This window comes from Penicillium psychrosexuale (genome assembly GCF_028828465.1).
Source record: "Penicillium psychrosexuale strain IBT 29551 chromosome Unknown utg000002l, whole genome shotgun sequence".
NCBI lineage: Eukaryota > Fungi > Ascomycota > Eurotiomycetes > Eurotiales > Aspergillaceae > Penicillium > Penicillium psychrosexuale.
In genome coordinates this window covers 2,913,594-2,931,660 of record NW_026643187.1, presented here as the reverse complement: position 1 = coordinate 2,931,660, position 18,067 = coordinate 2,913,594, and the positions used below count along the sequence as shown (strand labels likewise).

Sequence of the window (18,067 nt, the reverse complement as noted above, 5' to 3'; positions counted from 1 at the left end):
TCTCGTCATAATGGAAGGTATCTATAGGACATTGGTCAGACTAAGATGACTTGGGATACATCAGCCCCTTTTCATAAGTTGTTATTTGCTTTGATGTGCAAAATTAGACCTTGGATATTACAATTCTCGAAAGAGTGAGCTGAGGAGCTGAAAGACCGTGTATATTGATCGCCTTTTTTATGTACAATCTGGCTTACCATATGGCACTAGTGTAAGAATATGGTAGATTTCTGTGTTTGTGAGTCATGGTTGTACATGGAAATATTGTCTCCGCCACCCTGGCCACGAGGTAGTATACCTATTCTTAACTACATCCATTGAACAGTCTATAACAGCAAGAGGAGGGGATGAAGATCGTATCCCTAGTAGTCTCACATAGAGAAATCGAACCATTAAGGTCTATTGTATATATCTGACTACCACATGCAGTCAAGTCATCGACTTTGCCCTTTAGAAGGCAACCTGCAGTACATGAACATATGTTCGCACTAATATCAACTTGTTTACATCATATATCATGCAGCCCCTGCCTTGGCCACCCCAATCCTTAATTCAGCAATTCACTTAACTGCCTACATAAAGAGGGTTAGGTGCTCCGGCGCCCCTTCTTTATTGTTCATTCTGTTAGCTCACATCCTTGATTCCTTATACAGAGTACCCCGTATCTAGAGACAATTTATGTGGTCATTAGTACAGAGCAACCGAAAGAGGGGAGGCTTCAGCTCACTTCCATCAACTAATCAACACATTGAGCATTTTTCAAATGAGATAATCCATCAGACAGAGTCCACCGGGCGTCAACATCTTTGGTTAAATGATCCGCAACCCACCTCAGAGTTCTCGCAAACGGACTGTTCCCTGCGTTTAACGCAATTTCAGTCAAAATCTTCCCGTAGGCCCAAACATCATTCAATCGACGAGTTTGGAACGGAAGATCCAAACGTGACATTTCACCGCGTATCTCTGGGGCAAGCCAGTTGTACGTTATTCCACCGATACCGCTGATATCAATGATAACCGCATTGCCATCGTCGTCGAGAACGATATTTGAAGGTTTGAGATCCATATGCGTTTTCTTTTCACCGTGAATAATGCTTAAAGCATTCCCAATTTGGATAGCCCATCGCTCCCAACCGAATCTCCTTATACGCTGTTCACTTAAAACACGTTGTAAGGAACCGCCACTATAGTATTCTAATAGAATACCGCCGATAACCATTTGTTCGACATTTTGGGAGGTCGCATACAGGTTGTTAAACACCGCAATACCAGCTGACTACACAATCCCTATCACGCCTTTGAAATATTCAAGATTCTCTAGTTCCTTTTGTATGACATCCGAGTCGCGTGGTTGATAAAGAGGGCGATTGACTACTTTGAGGATGTAAGGAGTTCTGTCGCTCCTATGTAAAACGCGGAATACTCCGTCGGTGATTTCATCCTCTTCTATCAATTCTGCGATATTGATAGCGCGGAAAGAGGGAAATCGGAGGCATGGTAAATAAGTCACTCAATGGGTCCTCCCGGATATAGAACCGTAGGTTTCCAACAAGCCTTATAAACCGATTGCTGGTATCTTCTAGGTCGTGACGCAGATTGATAGAATCAACTGTTCCCGGGGCTTCGCTCAATATTACCTCAGATACAGTATCATCCAGAAGGGCCAAGGGATCAAAGTCGATCAATTTGACAAAGTCTTGGTATTCCTTTCGTCGTTCGCATTTTGTTTTGTTTTGGGGGAAAGAAGAAATCGCGCCTTTGAAAGTTACTTTGATCCACCACTTTTTGTTTTCAAAATGGTAGATCAAAGTCTGCGAGCGACTGTTAGGCTCGGGCTCTCCGTTGCATAGGAAGTCTTGGTCTTCACAGTACGACTTTAACTCTAGGTCGGACGTAAAAGGAGAAAGAGCTGTCGTAGTTGGCATTTTGTGGAAATTGAAAAGTATGATTGAGAGGCAAGGTACATATGTCGTTAGAATGGAGCAAATGTTGCTTAGGTTTCAAGGGAAAGGTTGAGGAAAGGGTAGTTTGATGTTTGGACAATATATGTTTATACAGCCTTGTAGGTCACATGACGTGACAGGACCTATACTTCGAGCATACAACATAACCTGAGTTAGGTCCTGACATCTCCCTCTGTTTGAGCATTCTTTAAAAGTTAATCAAGGGAATTATTTGATGTTCCAACGTTCCATGATTATAGTAGTCTGATATTGAAAATTGATCAATATCGTGTGATTTCACGCGTTTTGAAACCAAAACCGGGAAAATACTTTAACCTAGGAACTAATTCAAACTGACTTGCCTTATTCAAACATCAAGGGGGAATAATTTAGAGTGAAGGAGTTCGGCATTAAGGGTGGAGGGGGTTGAAATGCCTTAGATGCCTTAACACGATCGCGTCACGTCGCGACACGGGAAAAGATCCAACTTCCCCGATTAATCTCTGACCCTCTTTAGCCTTCCAGCCACCACCAATACCACCAATGCTTGCATAGCCTTTGATTTTCTCTTTGCTTTTTGTTCAACACACAATGGACACCTTCAATCTCCCGGAAGTACCCCGGTCAGAGCCTGTCCTTCCTCCAGAGCCACCCTCATCCCCGCCGTCTATTGCTTCCGATACTCGCAGACCTAGAAAGCCACCGACTGTAACGCCCCGGTCATTCCGTCGATTCTTTACCCCGCGCTCTTTATTACCAGTTGGGGATACTTCTATCACGCCCTCAACCAGCCGCCAGGCATTACGGGCACTATCATCGCCCGCGGTGAATCGTCTAGGGCCGGCCTTTTCAAGAACCTCTAAGGCTGGCAGCACCAGAAGCCCTCACGATGGCTTACCGGAGGACTTCATTCGCACCCCTAGCAGGAAAAGAAAGAACTCATTCTCCTCAGTCGTCTCGCCGCAATCCTCGCCTCTGAAGAGAGTTCGTGTCCGGTCTCCGACGCAGGATGTGGAACAAGATATTAAAATTCCAAACATCAACATCCGCCTTGATGCATCAGCACCGCCGAGTCCACCCAAACGAAATCCCCCCGTGGCCCCTGTGCGCTGCTCCCAGGCATTGCAATCATCTGGTGCTTTGTTTATGCGAAATGTGATGGGGGCTCGGGCAAATAAAGTAACTCTACGATCTAACTCTGGCGCTGGTTGGTATTTACCCCCATGGCTTTCTTATACACCTCTAATCTTTTATCTAGGCTGGCAAGATCTAACTTCCAACTTCTATTCGAAACCGCGGGACCGTCACATGTGTTCTAGCTATGGATCGGAGCGTTCAGTGGCCCTCCCATTTTGTAATGCTTCATGCAACAGTGAGTCATGTTTTACCTGACTGGTCCTATACATGCTAACAAATGGGAAGCAAATTCTCTTGTTGCAGTGGGCGATGAAGAGGGTGGAATTCGGCTCTTGGATTCATCGATTGACGAGGATCCTGGATTCGCTGATGCATACCTTGGGTTCCGTCCGCACATGAATTCGATCATGGATCTCGAGTTCTCCTCGGACGACATGCTACTGGCTACAGCATCTGGCGACCAAACATCTCTTATTATTGATATGACAACACAACGACCTATCCACTGCTTATCGAATCACTCATCCTCCGTTAAGCGTGTCCAATTCCAACCGGCATCCAACAATAAAGTTCTTGCTACTTGCAGTCGGGATGGAAATGTGAATATCTGGGATCTCCGCTGCAAGGGGTTTGAACGGCCTGCATTGCAAGTCCAATGCTCCCTATCCGAGACCGAAAATGTCTTGACCACTGCGCAGCCAAAGATGTTATATCCGCATGTTCTGAATACCATTCAAGGTGCTCATGCATACACGACCTCTCATAAACCGATCACGGACAAAAATGATGCGCCACCAATTGGCCGAACCGACATCACCGTTACTTCCCTCGCTTTTCTCTCGCCTGGACGCGAAAATCTTTTTGTTACGGCTTCCGAGGCTAGCGCAAGCGTCAGACTGTGGGACTTGCGAACAGCCCATAACAATCGCCGTGGTCGACCCGTCATTCCTCTATCTACAACGCAAGAGCCAGAAAGCCATGTGAAGTACCGACGCTTTGGTCTAACTTCCATGGCATTTGGAGGAGATGGCTCACGCTTATACACACTTTGCCGGGATAATACTGTTTACACATATTCGACATCACACTTAATTCTCGGACATGCGCCTGAACTCTCGCTCAACAACAACCGTCCACGAAGGACTGGAGGCTCCGACAAGGACGGTCTTGGGCCTCTCTATGGTTTCCGCCATCCTCGCCTCCAAATATCCTCATTCTATGTGAAGTTGGCTGTGCGCAAAGCAAGCTACGATCATCCGGAGATGTTGGCAACTGGGAGCAGTGACCACTGCCCCATCCTCTTCCCTACCGATGAACGATTCCTCAACTCTACCGTGAAAACACCAGCCGAATCTCTGCCTAGCAGGACTTCCCTTTTCACCACTCGCTCAGGTCTTCGTCGCACCAACTCTGGAATCGGCTTGTCCGGCCGTCTCGAAGATACCATCCCAATTTACCAATCAGGCACTCCCCTCATCGAAGGTCATCAGAAAGAGGTCACTGGTTTGTCCTGGACACCATCTGGCGAACTCATTTCCGTGAGTGATGACTACGATGCTCGATGCTGGCGTGAGGGACCTGAGGCTCGCGAGCTTCGAAACGGTGGTGAAACTGAGGGTAAACGCCACATGTGTGGCTGGGCTGATATGAAAGACTCAATTGACGATGAAGACGAATGATTCCCCGGTTTCTTCTGTGATTGTTATTGTTTTGCATTTTCCTAGGTGTTCTTTTTTTGCCTGTGGGCATTTTACTGGCGTTTGGGGGCATATTATTAGCGAAGCATACCCTTTATCTCGGACTTATTTGCATTATCTGAACAAACATATCCCTCATTCATCAAGTTCAATTACTTCTTTCTCGAGTATGCCAATACACTGATATTTTCAAAGGCGAATGCTGGGGATATCCGTGGACCGCCCATAGAGCGATAAGTAAGATAAGGCTAACCTCGATGAAAAAAAGTTCCGCCAACAACTCCAATCCTCCAAACTTCCATTGCAAAACCACCCAAAATGCCTCACAAACACAAGAGACGTGGCGAAGCCGATATAGCGTGAGCACTAGTAATTACCAAGTTTATTCAAAGCCCAAAACTGACAATTCCACTCGCGGCAGCCACTTCAATCTCCCACCCTCAGAGATCGCAAAAGCCCTTCCAGTCCGCGATCTAGTCAAGCCTAAGCTAGGCAAGAATGGCAAAAAACTCGTCAACAAGAACCAAGGCAAAGACCAGAACCAGAGCGCCAACAAAGCACCCACCCACCGCCTCAAGACTGTCACCGAAGACGACACCCCGAAAGCATTCCGCCGCCTAATGCAATACCAGCAGACGGGTCGACGGGCGCCATCAGGACTAGAGACGGGCGAGCGCCCGAACAAGCGCAAGCGCAATGCCACAGAAGACTCAACAGCGTCATCGAAGAAGCCCGCGAAGGCAGCGGAGACACAAAAACCCAAACCCGCCGTCAAGGAGAAGACTGAAACGCCCAAGATCATGCCTGGCGAGCGGCTGGCCGAGTTTGTAGCACGTGTTGATCGCGAAATGCCATTGTCGCAGATGACCAAGTCGGTCAAGACGGGTGATGCCAAGAACAAGGAGCAACACAAGCGGACGAAGCATGAGAAGCACCTGCTGCGATTGCAGAAGGGGTGGCGTGAGCAGGATGCTAAGATCCGTGACAAGGAGCAGGAGGAGCGGGAAGAGAGGGAGGAAGAGATGGAGGCTGAGTTGCGGCAGTGGAAAGAGTGGGAGATTGAGGCTGCTGGGGGGAAGAAGAAGGCTGCGAAGAAAAGCAAGAAGAAGGGGACGAATGCTAATGGGGACGCTGATAGCGGGGATGATGATCCTGATCCTTGGGCTAAGCTGAAGAAGCGCGACGAGGAGCGGAAGAGGAATCCATTCGAGGTTGCGAAAGCGCCGCCTCAATTGGTTAAACCCCGGGAGATCTTCAAAGTGCGTGGTGGGGCTAAGGTTGATGTTGCCAATGTGCCTGCTGCGGTTGGGAGTTTGAGACGCCGTGAGGAATTGGCTGGTGAGCGGAGGAATATCGTTGAGGAATACCGGAAGTTGATGGCTGCCAGGCGGCAGTGAGGGATATAGATCTAGTAGAATGGTTATTTAGGGCTACGAGCTTCATGTATCTACTTTGAGAGAAATTCGTTCATATGCAGTGCAGCGAAAATGAAAATTTACTACTGCTTATCATCTATGTCACATCATATTACTGCCATTTTTTTTGGGATTGGGGTAGTCAAAGTAAGCTTAGGCTTAGTGGCCGTGGCCGTCATCCTGCTGCTGCTCGGGGTCCAGCTTGATGATCGTGTCAATACGCATGATGGATATGCAAGCCTCCACAGCACTCTTGAGTTGCTTGATCTTGCTCATGCTGGGCTCCAGCACACCGGCCTTCAAAGTGTCGTGAACCCGTCCCTTCGTCAGATCCAAGCCGTAGTTGCGGTAGGTCTTCTTCTTGGCGATGGCCTTCTCCTCCTCGTTAGCATCGCCATCCTGCACACGCTGTGACAGGGCGTGGCGGACACGGAGCTGGGCAACAAGCTCAGATGAATCCTTCGCTGCGTTGACTGCCAGAGTCTGAGGAATGACAAGGAGAGACTGTGCGAACTCGCCAATGGCCAGTTGCTCACGTGAGCCCTTTAGTAAAAAAGTTAGAAACCGATATAGGAGCAAAGAATAGCGAATTGTATTACTTACCACTGTGACTGCGAATTCCTCAAGGTAGATGTGAAGTGCGGTTTCCACGGCTCCACCGCCGGGAACAATGCTCCCGCTTTCCAGAGTGCGCTTGATCGCACACAGAGAGTCGTGAACAGAGCGCTCCATCTCGTCCAAGCTGTACTCGTTGGCACCACGGAGAATAATGGAAGCCGCAGTGTGGATCTTGGTACCCCTGATCAGGATACACTCGTCGTCCGAGATACGTTCTTGCGAAACTGACTCTGCGTGTCCAAGGTGTGATGCGTCGAACTTCTCATCTCCGTTGAGGTCAGAGAGGGTGCTGATCATGGTAGCACCGGTGGCCCTAGCAATGCGGCGCAGGTCTTCCTTCTTGCAGCGGCGGACTGCCATGGCCCCCTTTTCAATGAAGAGCTTAAGAACCATGTCGTCGATGCCCTTAGTCGTGAGGACGACATTGGCACCAGACTTCAGAATCATATCAACACGCTCCATAACAATGCCGGACTCTCGCTGACGGATCTTCTCCAGTTGATCGGGGTCTTCCACTGTAATCTGAACACCGAGCTTCATCCGCTCCTTTTGCAGGTTCATATCGAGAATGGCGATCTTGGCGTCGGCCACGTGTGTGGTCATAGCCTGGGAAGCAACAGTGCAGTTCAACGCGTAACCGTCCACGAGTACGGACTCAGTGCCACTTTTTCCGTGGGCCTTAAGCAGGTTCACGGCCTTGACTGGGTATTTGACTTCGCCTCTCTGGTTCAAAGACTTCACCTGCAGCATTGCGTCCACACACATGTTTGCAAAGAAATCGGAATCGGAACCGATGATCTTGCTGGACATGGAAGTCTTCGCAATGTTGACCAAGCTCTCCCTCCCGATATTATCCACCTTAGTCGTAATATTTTCATTCATATACTTGACGGCCTCGCGCAGGGCAATTCGGTATCCGTTGATGATCGTAGTAGGGTGTATACGGTTCTTCATCAACTCGTTGCCTCTCCGGAGAAGCTCAGCGGCGATCAGAACAACCGAGGTGGTGCCATCTCCGACCTATTGAATTTGAAATCATTATCAGCGTGTGCGTTTGAAGATGTGTTGTAGAGGCCCGTACCTCCTTGTCCTGTTGTTGGGCCAGCTCAACGAGGATCTTGCCCGCAGGGTGCTCAATATCAAGAAGAGACAGAATAGTAGCGCCATCATTCGTCACAGTCACATCCTGTCAGATGTTAGAAGTTGCAGCCAAGCTCTGCGGGGTTTATCGTTTCCATACCCCTATGTCATCCACCATCATCTTGTCCAAACCGGACGGACCGAAGGAGGATTTGATGACATTAGCGATGGCTTGTGTTGCCAGAACTGCAAGGAATCAGTTATCCATCCTCAAGAACGGGAAATCCATCAATAATTCAACATACCATTCTGCTCACGGACATCAGCACCGGTGATTTTCTGCCCACCCAAGACTGTGCGAGAATGGTCAGTTTATTGCAACGAAAACGATGATGGTTCAGATGAAAACTCACAGAGCGTGTCCGCATTCCGCGGCGCCTCAAAAATGCCTGCCATATTTAAAACAGACGATGTGATATGAGCTATTCGAGTGCGATGGCAGAGCTGTCTGGCTTCTGGGGGGGTGCTGTGGGCACTAAAAGTTCTGCCGAAGCGGTGTGCTGGTAATTTTCGATATCGCATCCCACTTCAAGGAGGGGAGTCATACCCCGATTTCGCTTGCTTACAATCCTACTGGGTCTCTCTTTCATTGTCTAGTCAGACACTCGCTTCTTCAACATGGCTAGCCAGAACCCCAGCGAAGACCGCGCCCCCGAGGGCGCTGCCCCCCAGACCTTGCCTGACCGCACTGAAACCCCCGCCGATGACAAGGCGGGTGAGTCAAAGAACGCCGCTAAAAAAGCCGCGAAGCTCGCGAAACTGAAGGCCGATAAGGCTGACAAGAAGGCCTCAAATAAGGGAGAGAAGGGTATCGGCAAGCAAGAGGCTAAGAAAGCTTCTAAGAAGAAGGTTGATGGTGCCGCTTTGATCGGTATTGATGTCTTGAAGGAGGAGGACTTCTCCGGCTGGTACCAGCAGGTTCTCACCAAGGGTGATTTGCTGGACTACTATGATGTCTCCGGTTGCTTCATTCTCAAGCCTGCGTTGTTCTTCATCTGGGAGGAGATTCAGGAATACTTCAACAAAGCCATCAAGGGCATGGGTGTCAAGAACTGCTCTTTCCCTCTATTCGTGTCTGAGGATGTCCTTCAGCGGGAGAAGGACCACATTGAGGGCTTTGCCGCTGAAGTCGCCTGGGTCACGCATGCGTATGCCATCCCTCGACCCTATAATACCTTTTTATAATTCAATTGAACTACACTGACATAAACTTCTAGTGGCTCGACCCCCCTGGAGAAGAAGATTGCCATTCGCCCTACTTCGGAGACTGTCATGTACCCCTACTACGCCAAGTGGATCCGCAGTCACCGTGATCTCCCCCTTCGTCTCAACCAGTGGAACTCAGTCGGTGCGGCCTCCGTTCTTTCTCCATACCCTCGAAGTGTTACTAATATCCACAGTGAGATGGGAATTCAAGCACCCTCAACCACTCCTCCGTTCAAGAGAATTCCTTTGGCAAGAGTACGTTTTTGACATTCTTCTCTGTTGAAAATGACATACTAACAATGTGCAGAGGTCACACTGCTCACCTGACTGAAGGTGCTGCCCGCGAGGAGGTCCTGAGCATCCTTGACTACTATGCCAAGATTTACAAGGAGCTCCTTGCTGTGCCTGTTGTTAAGGGCCAGAAGACCGAGAAGGAGAAGTTCGCCGGCGGTAGCTACACCACCACTGTCGAGGGCTACATCCCCGCCACTGGCCGTGGTATTCAGGGTGGTACATCCCACGGACTGGGTCAGAACTTTAGTAAGATGTTCGGCATCACCGTTGAGGATCCCACCTCCACGGTCGATGAGAAGAAGCCCCCTCTGCACGTCTGGCAGAACTCCTGGGGTCTGTCGACCCGATCACTGGGTGTCATGGTCATGATCCACAGTGACAACAAGGGTCTAGTCCTGCCTCCTCGTGTGGCTGAGGTCCAGGTTATCATTGTTCCAGTCGGTCTTACAGCCAAAACCACTGAAGAGGAGCGCGAGAAGCTCAATGTCGAGGTCGACGGTCTCGTCGCCGTCCTCGTTGCCGCCGGCATCCGTGCCGACAGCGACAAGAGTAGTTACTCCCCCGGCTGGAAGTTCAACCAGTACGAGCTCCGCGGTGTGCCTCTGCGCATTGAGTTCGGCCCTGGCGAGTCCGCTGGCCACTTTGTCACCACCGCCCGCCGTGATATCCCCGGCAAAGATGGCAAGGGCAGTATTCCGATCCCTGAGCTGGCTACTGGCGTGTCTGCGCTTCTTGAGACCATCCAAACCGACCTGTATAACCGCGCTGACGAGCAGTTCAAGGCTCACCGCATCCAGATCACCAAGTGGGATGACTTTGTTCCCGCTCTGAACAACAAGAACCTCTGCGTCATCCCCCACTGCTTGACCGAGGAGTGCGAGGACCAGATCAAGGAAATGAGTGCCCGCAAGGCCGAGGAAGACTCCGGCGAGGCTGAGGATGCTAAGGCTCCCAGCATGGGCGCCAAGTCTCTGTGCATTCCTTTCGAGCAGCCCGAGGGTATTGAGCAAGGTGTTACTCCCTGCTGCAACCCCAAGTGCCAGCGCTTCGCTGAGAAGTGGTGCATGTTTGGCCGTAAGTTTCTACCCCCCTAGTTTCGTACCCCCCAATGATTCTTAAAAAACGCTAATTATCTCGATATAGGCTCTTATTAAGCTATTGCGTTGCATCCATATCAGGACTTGCATCTGCTGCCGCCAGAACTACCATGCAGTCCAAAGCACCAGTGGTCGCTACCATCGAGTACCGAGGGAATTGTATTTTGCGACACTCTCCGGTGCATAGTGAAACAAGTCGAAGTATCAGACAATATGGCATTTTCTTCTGTGGGTTCCAAGGCGTCCCTTCAATATGTTGATTTGTCAATGTGGAGTTTTAAGGGGAAATGGCAGGTAGTGGCAATGATATTATGAAAATGAGACATGTCATTATTATTGCTTTTCTGGGATTTTATTTCCTTTCGTTTATCGGCAATCCCGTAAACCAGTATCAAGCTATCAATAAATAGCGCACAAATAGCACAAGATATGCACGCTGGGGATCCGAAATCCTAAGCCGAGCCTCTCTCGAACGAGAAACAGAAGCTGATACGGAAAAGAAGAATGTAGCGGGATACGATAGTATGAGTTGATCAAAGTACCATAGCACAGGAGGCAAACTGAAATTGGCAAACAATACCCATTTCGTCTATGAGGGGAGAGACAATTATTGCAGGGCGAGTAATAGGATATTGATAGATATGTCAAACGCTATGGAGCTTCAATATACACCTGTGATAATAATGAGCAACTCCGGCCAAATCATGCAAGCACGGTAATAAGACAAGATAAGGAAATAATTGGAGGTCCAGTATAAGACAAGAGAAAAAGAAAAAAGGATGAGAGATAGACTAGGGTTAATATATGACAGGATATATGGGTACAAGGTGTATGATTATGACAAAGATTGGCCGGCATATCGAAGGTTGATCCGACACGGCCAAGATTGGAACGGATTGAACGGCTTTTTTAGAGGAAGCAAGAAGGTGAGAGAGAGGGAGAAAGTCATGGGGGCATCGTTATCATGCGGCAAAATAGAAACATCCCGCCTGGGTTGCAAAAAAGAACGTTGATTCCATCCTAGTAAGTCTCAACCGAGCGCGAACCACGAAGCTGCATGCGAGCGCGAGACAACGGTGACAGACTATTCCCGTAAGGACTGGTGGTACCATTGCGGCGAACTTGGTGAGGCCAGTACATAAGTTTTTGTGCCTCATCCGGCGAAGCAGTATCGATGACATAGCGGACGTTATTCTCGTCGACACCTTCGATCTGCACACGCGGCGGGGGACACGGGTTAGGAAGCTGAATGATATCATCATCACTGTCTTCATGCGAGGAATCACTCGAAGGAGCTGAGTGAGCTTGCATACAGTAGACTGTCCCGGGGACAAAAGGCATATTAGAGCCCGAGCAGAGGTCGCCGATAGATTTCGAGCGTCCTTGTTTGCGAGATACAGAGAGGCTTGCGCAGCCGCCGGTTGAGAGAGGTTGATGTTCACTGCTTGCGTGTAGTACATCCAGATACGTGATTGGCTCTCCGGATCCGGGGCGGGTGATGATGGGCTCTGTGCGAGGTTGGAATTCGGCCAGGAAGCCTGGGGTTGGGGGTGGGGCATCAGTGTGTCGACGGCGAGCGGGGGAGCCGGAGACTTTTCGTAGGAGGCGGTCGTAGCCGACACTTGTTGAGATGCTACGGCGGGTTTCGGGGGCCCTCTTGTGCTTGTATGAGTTCCTGTTCATGAGCCGCTTCTTCGCTGAAGCGCTTCGGTGGAGTCCCGTTGCTGGTCTGGAGCAGTTGCTGAATTCGGCTTGGTCTGCCGAGGGTGTGAATGGAGGCCCCGAGGCGGGCACGGGGACTCGACGGAATGCCTCGTGGGAATTGACCTCGCGGACTATGGCGTCCTGCAGCGTCTCGTATGTTGTGTGGGAGCTTTGAACGGACTTATAAGCCTTGGTGAAAAATTCCATCACGTCCGAGGGTTTGAAGCGTGGAGATGATTTTGGGGGGCTGATTGGGCTGGGAACTGGCAGAGGACTGTTCATGACTTCTGCGATGCTAGGAGCCTGCGTCAATTCGCAAGTCGAGGGCGTTGGCGGCTGGATGGCACGATGCGCAATTTTTGGGCGTCCTTTGGCAGCTAATTTTGTATTGATTGAAAGTCCTCGCGCATTCTTTTTGGAAACTAATTCTGATAACTGTGGCGGAGGAAGCGATCCTTGTGTCCTGCGATCTATTGTAGCAGGTGGTCGTGGCGCCTCCGCGGCGCCGCCACTTTCACCCATGGGGATAGGAATTGTAGGACTATCAGGCAGAGGAGTGTTGCTCCACCTTTTGCCTTGTTTATAGGCAGGAGGAACACCCAAACGCGGGACAGGAGCTGGGGGTGCATCTCCTTGTGGGACAAAGCCCTCGTCCGCGGAGAGGCTCGGCGCAGATCTCTGGGGTCTGAGGCGATTGCCAAGCTGCGACTGTGATCGTGGAGATGAAGTACCCGAGCCATCATCTGGCGAGGGCTTTGTCCGTAGATTTTCTGCTGACGTCCAGCTAGGCTTCCCTGGTTCCCGCTTCCTGTCTTTGCGCTGTTGGCTTTCTGGAATCCGTACCGTACCAGGCGCAGCTGGCGATGACGGAGAACTTAAGTGAGACAAAGGGCGACCAGGTGCGTTATATTTTGCAATATTTCTGTCGGCCACATCCTCTTGGTATAGGGCCGAAAGTATACCAGAGCTAGCAAGTCCATTGCGGTATTGAATCCGTATAAACCGGGTCATGTTTCGTTCCGCAACATCTTCGTTGTATAGGCTAGCAGGAGGAGAAAGTGGTTCCGGGGTAGTTTTTGGATCCGTGGAGAACAGAGCTTCCATCAAGTCGATATGTCGGTCATTTTGAGATTTAGAGAGCGCGAAATGAGTGCTGAGAGGCTGTAATTGGGGTTGAGGAGATATCGGCCGTTCCAGTCTATCATGTAGATCTTCGAAGTGCTTCTCGATCTGATCAAAATGATGACCCACATCTAGTGACTGCGAATTTCTGGACGGGAAACCACCCTCAAATGGACTTCGTGTAGGCGAGTCAACCGCCGTTCGAAAATAGCGTAGGTCTATTCCACAGTCCTCGTGTCCAGGGGTGGTTACTGAACGAGAAAGAGACTTGTCCGTGTGGAATAGTTTCTTTAATGGCACCATCTTGAAGAATTGAAGTAGATATCAAGCGCAAAACCGGCGCGCAATTGGAAAATGAAAGACAACGGTAGTGTAGACGGAGGAAAATAAAATACAATAAAGTCAAGCTAATAATTAAGAGAGCGACAAGACCAGCGGTCATAAAGAATTGAACAAGTTGATGTCATGACATCTAAGCTCGAAGAATTGAAGACCGTCACACAGTTCAGGTGTCATATCATCAGAAGGCAGGAAAAAGAAGAAGAAAGTCAAGTAAGTCAAGTCGCGAAGTCCCAAAAGTAGAACAGGGCCCCAGTACGGACTAGGTATCTTGTCACAGCAGAGTGCAGATCTATCGCCGGTCTTGTGTCTGAATCAGGGGCAGCGACCCGGTCTTCTCCATGATCCTAAGATCTGAATTTCCCAGGATCTACTCCGTATGCCCTTTTTCTTTGTTTGGAAATATAATTGGGCAATTGCAGCTCGAGTCGAGTCTTCCTCTTCCTTTCGAGTCAATCTCGAGAAAAAAAAGGTTACCCAGAACTAGATCTGAATGAGTCGATTTCGCAGCGCGTGGAAGAAAACGTTCAGACTGGATCATAGGCTGCCCCATCCGAAGCTATGATCCACACGTGAAGTTTTTTGACAGGATCCATATCGCTGGTCGATGGGCGAGAAGCTGCTCTAGGTGAGTTCCAACAGCATCCACCAGCGATCGTGCACCAATCAGCGGTTCATCGAGGGGTTTCAATGTCTAATTCTGTCGAGCGGGAGAGAACGATAGTGGATTCGGGGCTTGAATTGTGGCATGCGATGGAGCTTCCAATTTCCGCGCAAGCCGGTCATTGGTGTGATGAGGTGATCGCCAGACCGTGAGCCGTCTGCTTAGCGGGAACACATGAACCAAGTACATACGCTGTACCATTTACGGCCGGGCTCTGGCTATTTGAATAGTGCTAAAGTCGGATGGAGCTTTGAAGTTGGTTTCAGGGACAAAGAGCAAAAAGGTCTTTGGAGCGGGTCTCGGATTCCTTTCCGCAGTAGCGTCCTCCTCGCTATATTATGTTGTACGTATTACGGAGTACATGACTAGTATACCGTACTATGTTCACTCTCAGGGGCAAATTGAGGTCGATCTTTCATGTTGAACCCTGCCAAAACGCTGCAGGAGTTCGCGACTCCTTCCAAGTCCTATTGTGGTAGTACTTCATACTTTGTTCAACATATTGTATGTACCCATTGGTTGTATGCCACGAACTACTTAGATCCGATGTCCCACGATCGATCGATTCCGATGGGCCTTGCCTACTCCGTAGATCGGCATAATATGTTTTAGGGGAGAATCTAACGTCCAACTCTATCTACCCCTTTCTTTTTGGCTTTGACCAGTTTTTTTTAGAACATGAAAATAATTATGTTAGTCAATTAAATTATTGTCTTGTAACTACTCCATACTCTAACTAACAACATACCATTATTGAAAGACGACCCACGGAGTATGGTACTGCGATCATGTGTTGTAGTCTCCGTTGTATATCAATGAAGCCTACCTATTTTAGACAACAACAACACCGAGGGAAAATTACATGCAAAAAGGTATGAATATAAAAGCAAGTACGGAGTAAAAACACCATAGTAGCAACTTATTAAGATCTTAGGTTATTGTTTACAAACCCACTACTCCGTACTCTAGATATATTCTTGCTTTCTAGGGCATCTTCTAATCTTGTGACACAGCGTCAAATGGATCGGTAAATAGGAACACAAAAAATTAGCCTATTGCTACATTAATGATAGAGCCAATAAACTTCATTCATTCGTTATGTGATGTGAGTATTTTAGACGCGAGCAAAAGACGTAGCGATAGATTCCCTTACAGTCTCGGCCAAGACAGTATTAGCGCCACGAGCCGCATCAACAGCTCCGTCGATCAAAGCTTCATGACCCGTACGTCCATCGTCTTTTTCAAGGTCAACCCTTGAGCTATCGCCCTTGAGCCAGAGCTCAGTAATCTCATCGCGCGCAGGCATGTATGCCACCACACAAGCCGACAAAATCGATCGGTGTTCCGCTGGATCAATGTCAAGCATGAGTCGCGGGGCAGATGATGCCGACTGATTTGAGTCGTCCGAGACAAGAGCAGCAACACCACCGGATACAAGGTCAAGACAGTCAATGTGGGCATCTGCAATGGCAGCAGAAGCCGCTGTGATACAACCGGCGAGAACGTTCATCATTCCCCAAGACGCATCATGCGAGTCGGGAGCATCGCCCCACCAACGGTCATCCTCTGCTTCAATGATTGTAAGAGTGATATCCAGACCACTCTTGGGCCAGCGCTCGGCGATGATTGCGCCGCGGAGCGCGGTCTCTAGATGTACGCCAAGGTCACGCTCGCTGGCATCACGGATATGTCCTTTCCGCTTGCGGGCGGCGAATGGCGCGTACTTGACATGAGTGGTGAGAACAAGGTTCGGCGAGAATGCAGCAGAGCGGGGGAGCGGCTTTGGTCCGTGGACAGTGCAAGCCAATTTGAGTGCTGAGGAGGGTGGGATCAGAGATTTGGGGTTGGAGCGGGCAGCGGCGAGGGAAGCGGATGGTTCAAATTCAAGGTATGAAGAGCCTGAGGCGGTCGGAATCAGTCCCGTTTTGAGAACTAGAGCATTGAAGGTTAGCTGCGATCAACAAGAAGCTTGTCGGCAATTCATACAGATTTTCCGTAGTTCGGTGGGTTGGCGCTGGCGCTGGGCGCGGTTTGCGACGCCTGTCGAGGATTCTTGGAGGGATGCATAGACTGGAGGTCTTGTGCCACCAGGTGGCCCATTGATACGTCTTCTATCAGCCATTTTAGGTGATTTGGCGCAAAACTGAAGCTGTCGAGAGATCCTGGTCAAAGTCCCAGAAACGGAAATCTTGGGAGTTTGCACTGTTTGTAGGCCCCACCGCCTAGCGCCGTTTGGTTTTTTGGCGACTTTTCTTCGATTTTTTGCTCTTCCGTTTCCTTTCTCTTCTTCACACACTCTGGATTTACTGAGAAAACTCCTTCTAATGCCGATGGAGTAGACTCTTGATGATAGTTGCTATATTTTACTACATTCATCACTAACATGCTATAAGTGAGTACCCTTCAAACCCTCCAACCCTGTCTACATGATCGAGAGAGTTCCAACTCCTGTTTGGCGACAAAAAATGGGCCATGAACAAACATGCATCACCATCTGATAATGACAACAATTTTACTCTTGTTTTTCAATACTCTACTGCTACGCATCAGCGACTAACAATTGCTTAAGACAGGAATAAAACACTCTTGTTTGTTTCAAGTACATGGGGAATATGAACTAATAAGGTAAGAACATTCTTTTTTTCTTTACTTTCCCACCTGCACTCATTATGATGAGAAACCTTTTCAGTTCTGCTTCTGCAAAATTTTTGAAGATAACAAAACACTTACCAAAAACTCCTGATCCTTCTTGAGTCATTATCATTGTCTTTCAACCATCCTGTTAGTGACAAGAGTGCTAACAACTCAAAAGATCTAGTTGTAAACCATCATCTGCTTGGTCCTCTACCTCATATATCCAAAAGGTACATGATTGTCTTTTTCAACTGCACATCTCCCCCAGCTATTATGATGACAACCAGTCTATCCATTCAACGACCTCTTGGAGGACCGCCCCTCAGGTTGCACCCAAGCCGTACAGCGTTGTGAGGAATACAGGCGTCGATCCACTGTTTTCCATCTCCCTTATACTGGACCTCTCGTGCCTTCGGGTGTGAAAGGGAGGAAGGTTGTGGAGCCTGGAGGCTTTGGGCTTGTCGTCGTCTGATTACGTTCTTTGCATTGTTGTCTTGTCCGCGGCATGGTACTGCTATACTTGGCTTGTGTTGGTTTCCTAATGCTGGGCTGCTTATCCGTCTTGGGTGACAGTTCGGTGCGAGGGGCCAACAGGGGATGGGATGAGTTAACCGGCTTGACTGAATACTATATATGCTTCTACTTTTGCTTGCAATTGTGAAGCTATTCGTGCTTGTTTTGCTCATTCGGGTCTTTGGACTTTCGCTGACAGCATTTAAAGCTTTGCCTAGGTCTCCAATTCGATACCATAATATATAGTTCAATACATGCATATTAGCAAACATCTGCGTCATGAAATCTTCGTAGTCGAGTAACTGAGTTTGATTGCTTATCCCACGATTAGTGGCCTGCATCTCTATCTATGCCTTCTCCCCGGGTCTATTTTCCGATGCGTACTAGAACTAATAGCCGAAGGCTAAGAGCAGATGATTGAAGTTGGAGGCCCTTACGTACAACATAGTTACTCGTTATCTAGTTATACCCGTACTCTTCAGAGCTCTCAAATAAGCCCTGATATATTGGCATTGCCAGTGGTTTTATGTCTCCCATTCCCCTA

At 49.0% G+C, this 18,067-nt stretch overlaps 7 protein-coding genes across 7 annotated transcripts; 3 read left to right on the top strand and 4 right to left on the bottom strand.

Moving 5' to 3' along the window:
• Positions 1–736: 736 nt before the first annotated feature.
• On the bottom strand, positions 737–1,925 carry N7518_002294 (protein kinase domain-containing protein; the record flags this gene model as incomplete). Its single annotated transcript, XM_057183222.1, has 2 exons — positions 737–1,276; positions 1,638–1,925. The coding sequence occupies 2 exons, from the start codon at positions 1,923–1,925 to the stop codon at positions 737–739; spliced, it is 828 nt and encodes a 275-aa protein (XP_057044672.1).
• A 609-nt stretch (positions 1,926–2,534) lies between these two features.
• Positions 2,535–4,759, top strand: N7518_002293 (WD40 repeat domain-containing protein; the record flags this gene model as incomplete). Its single annotated transcript, XM_057183221.1, has 3 exons — positions 2,535–3,150; positions 3,202–3,315; positions 3,366–4,759. The coding sequence occupies 3 exons, from the start codon at positions 2,535–2,537 to the stop codon at positions 4,757–4,759; spliced, it is 2,124 nt and encodes a 707-aa protein (XP_057044671.1).
• Positions 4,760–5,095: 336 nt separating this feature from the next.
• Positions 5,096–6,174, top strand: N7518_002292 (uncharacterized protein; the record flags this gene model as incomplete). Its single annotated transcript, XM_057183220.1, has 2 exons — positions 5,096–5,136; positions 5,199–6,174. 2 exons carry the CDS (start codon positions 5,096–5,098, stop codon positions 6,172–6,174), a joined length of 1,017 nt encoding a protein of 338 aa, XP_057044670.1.
• Positions 6,175–6,314: 140 nt separating this feature from the next.
• On the bottom strand, positions 6,315–8,472 carry N7518_002291 (chaperonin-containing T-complex alpha subunit TCP1; the record flags this gene model as incomplete). The annotated part of the gene is made up of 6 exons (XM_057183219.1): positions 6,315–6,735; positions 6,796–7,830; positions 7,892–7,996; positions 8,051–8,136; positions 8,196–8,243; positions 8,304–8,472. 6 exons carry the CDS (start codon positions 8,470–8,472, stop codon positions 6,352–6,354), a joined length of 1,827 nt encoding a protein of 608 aa, XP_057044669.1. The 3' UTR covers positions 6,315–6,351.
• A 96-nt stretch (positions 8,473–8,568) lies between these two features.
• N7518_002290 (proline--tRNA ligase) lies at positions 8,569–10,604 on the top strand (the record flags this gene model as incomplete). Its single annotated transcript, XM_057183218.1, has 5 exons — positions 8,569–9,098; positions 9,168–9,298; positions 9,351–9,411; positions 9,464–10,524; positions 10,594–10,604. The coding sequence occupies 5 exons, from the start codon at positions 8,569–8,571 to the stop codon at positions 10,602–10,604; spliced, it is 1,794 nt and encodes a 597-aa protein (XP_057044668.1).
• Positions 10,605–11,567: 963 nt separating this feature from the next.
• Positions 11,568–13,676, bottom strand: N7518_002289 (uncharacterized protein; the record flags this gene model as incomplete). The annotated part of the gene is made up of 1 exon (XM_057183217.1): positions 11,568–13,676. One exon carries the CDS (start codon positions 13,674–13,676, stop codon positions 11,568–11,570), a length of 2,109 nt encoding a protein of 702 aa, XP_057044667.1.
• A 1,814-nt stretch (positions 13,677–15,490) lies between these two features.
• N7518_002288 (3' exoribonuclease family protein) lies at positions 15,491–16,498 on the bottom strand (the record flags this gene model as incomplete). The annotated part of the gene is made up of 2 exons (XM_057183216.1): positions 15,491–16,308; positions 16,363–16,498. The coding sequence occupies 2 exons, from the start codon at positions 16,496–16,498 to the stop codon at positions 15,491–15,493; spliced, it is 954 nt and encodes a 317-aa protein (XP_057044666.1).
• Between the last annotated feature and the right edge of the window lie 1,569 nt (positions 16,499–18,067).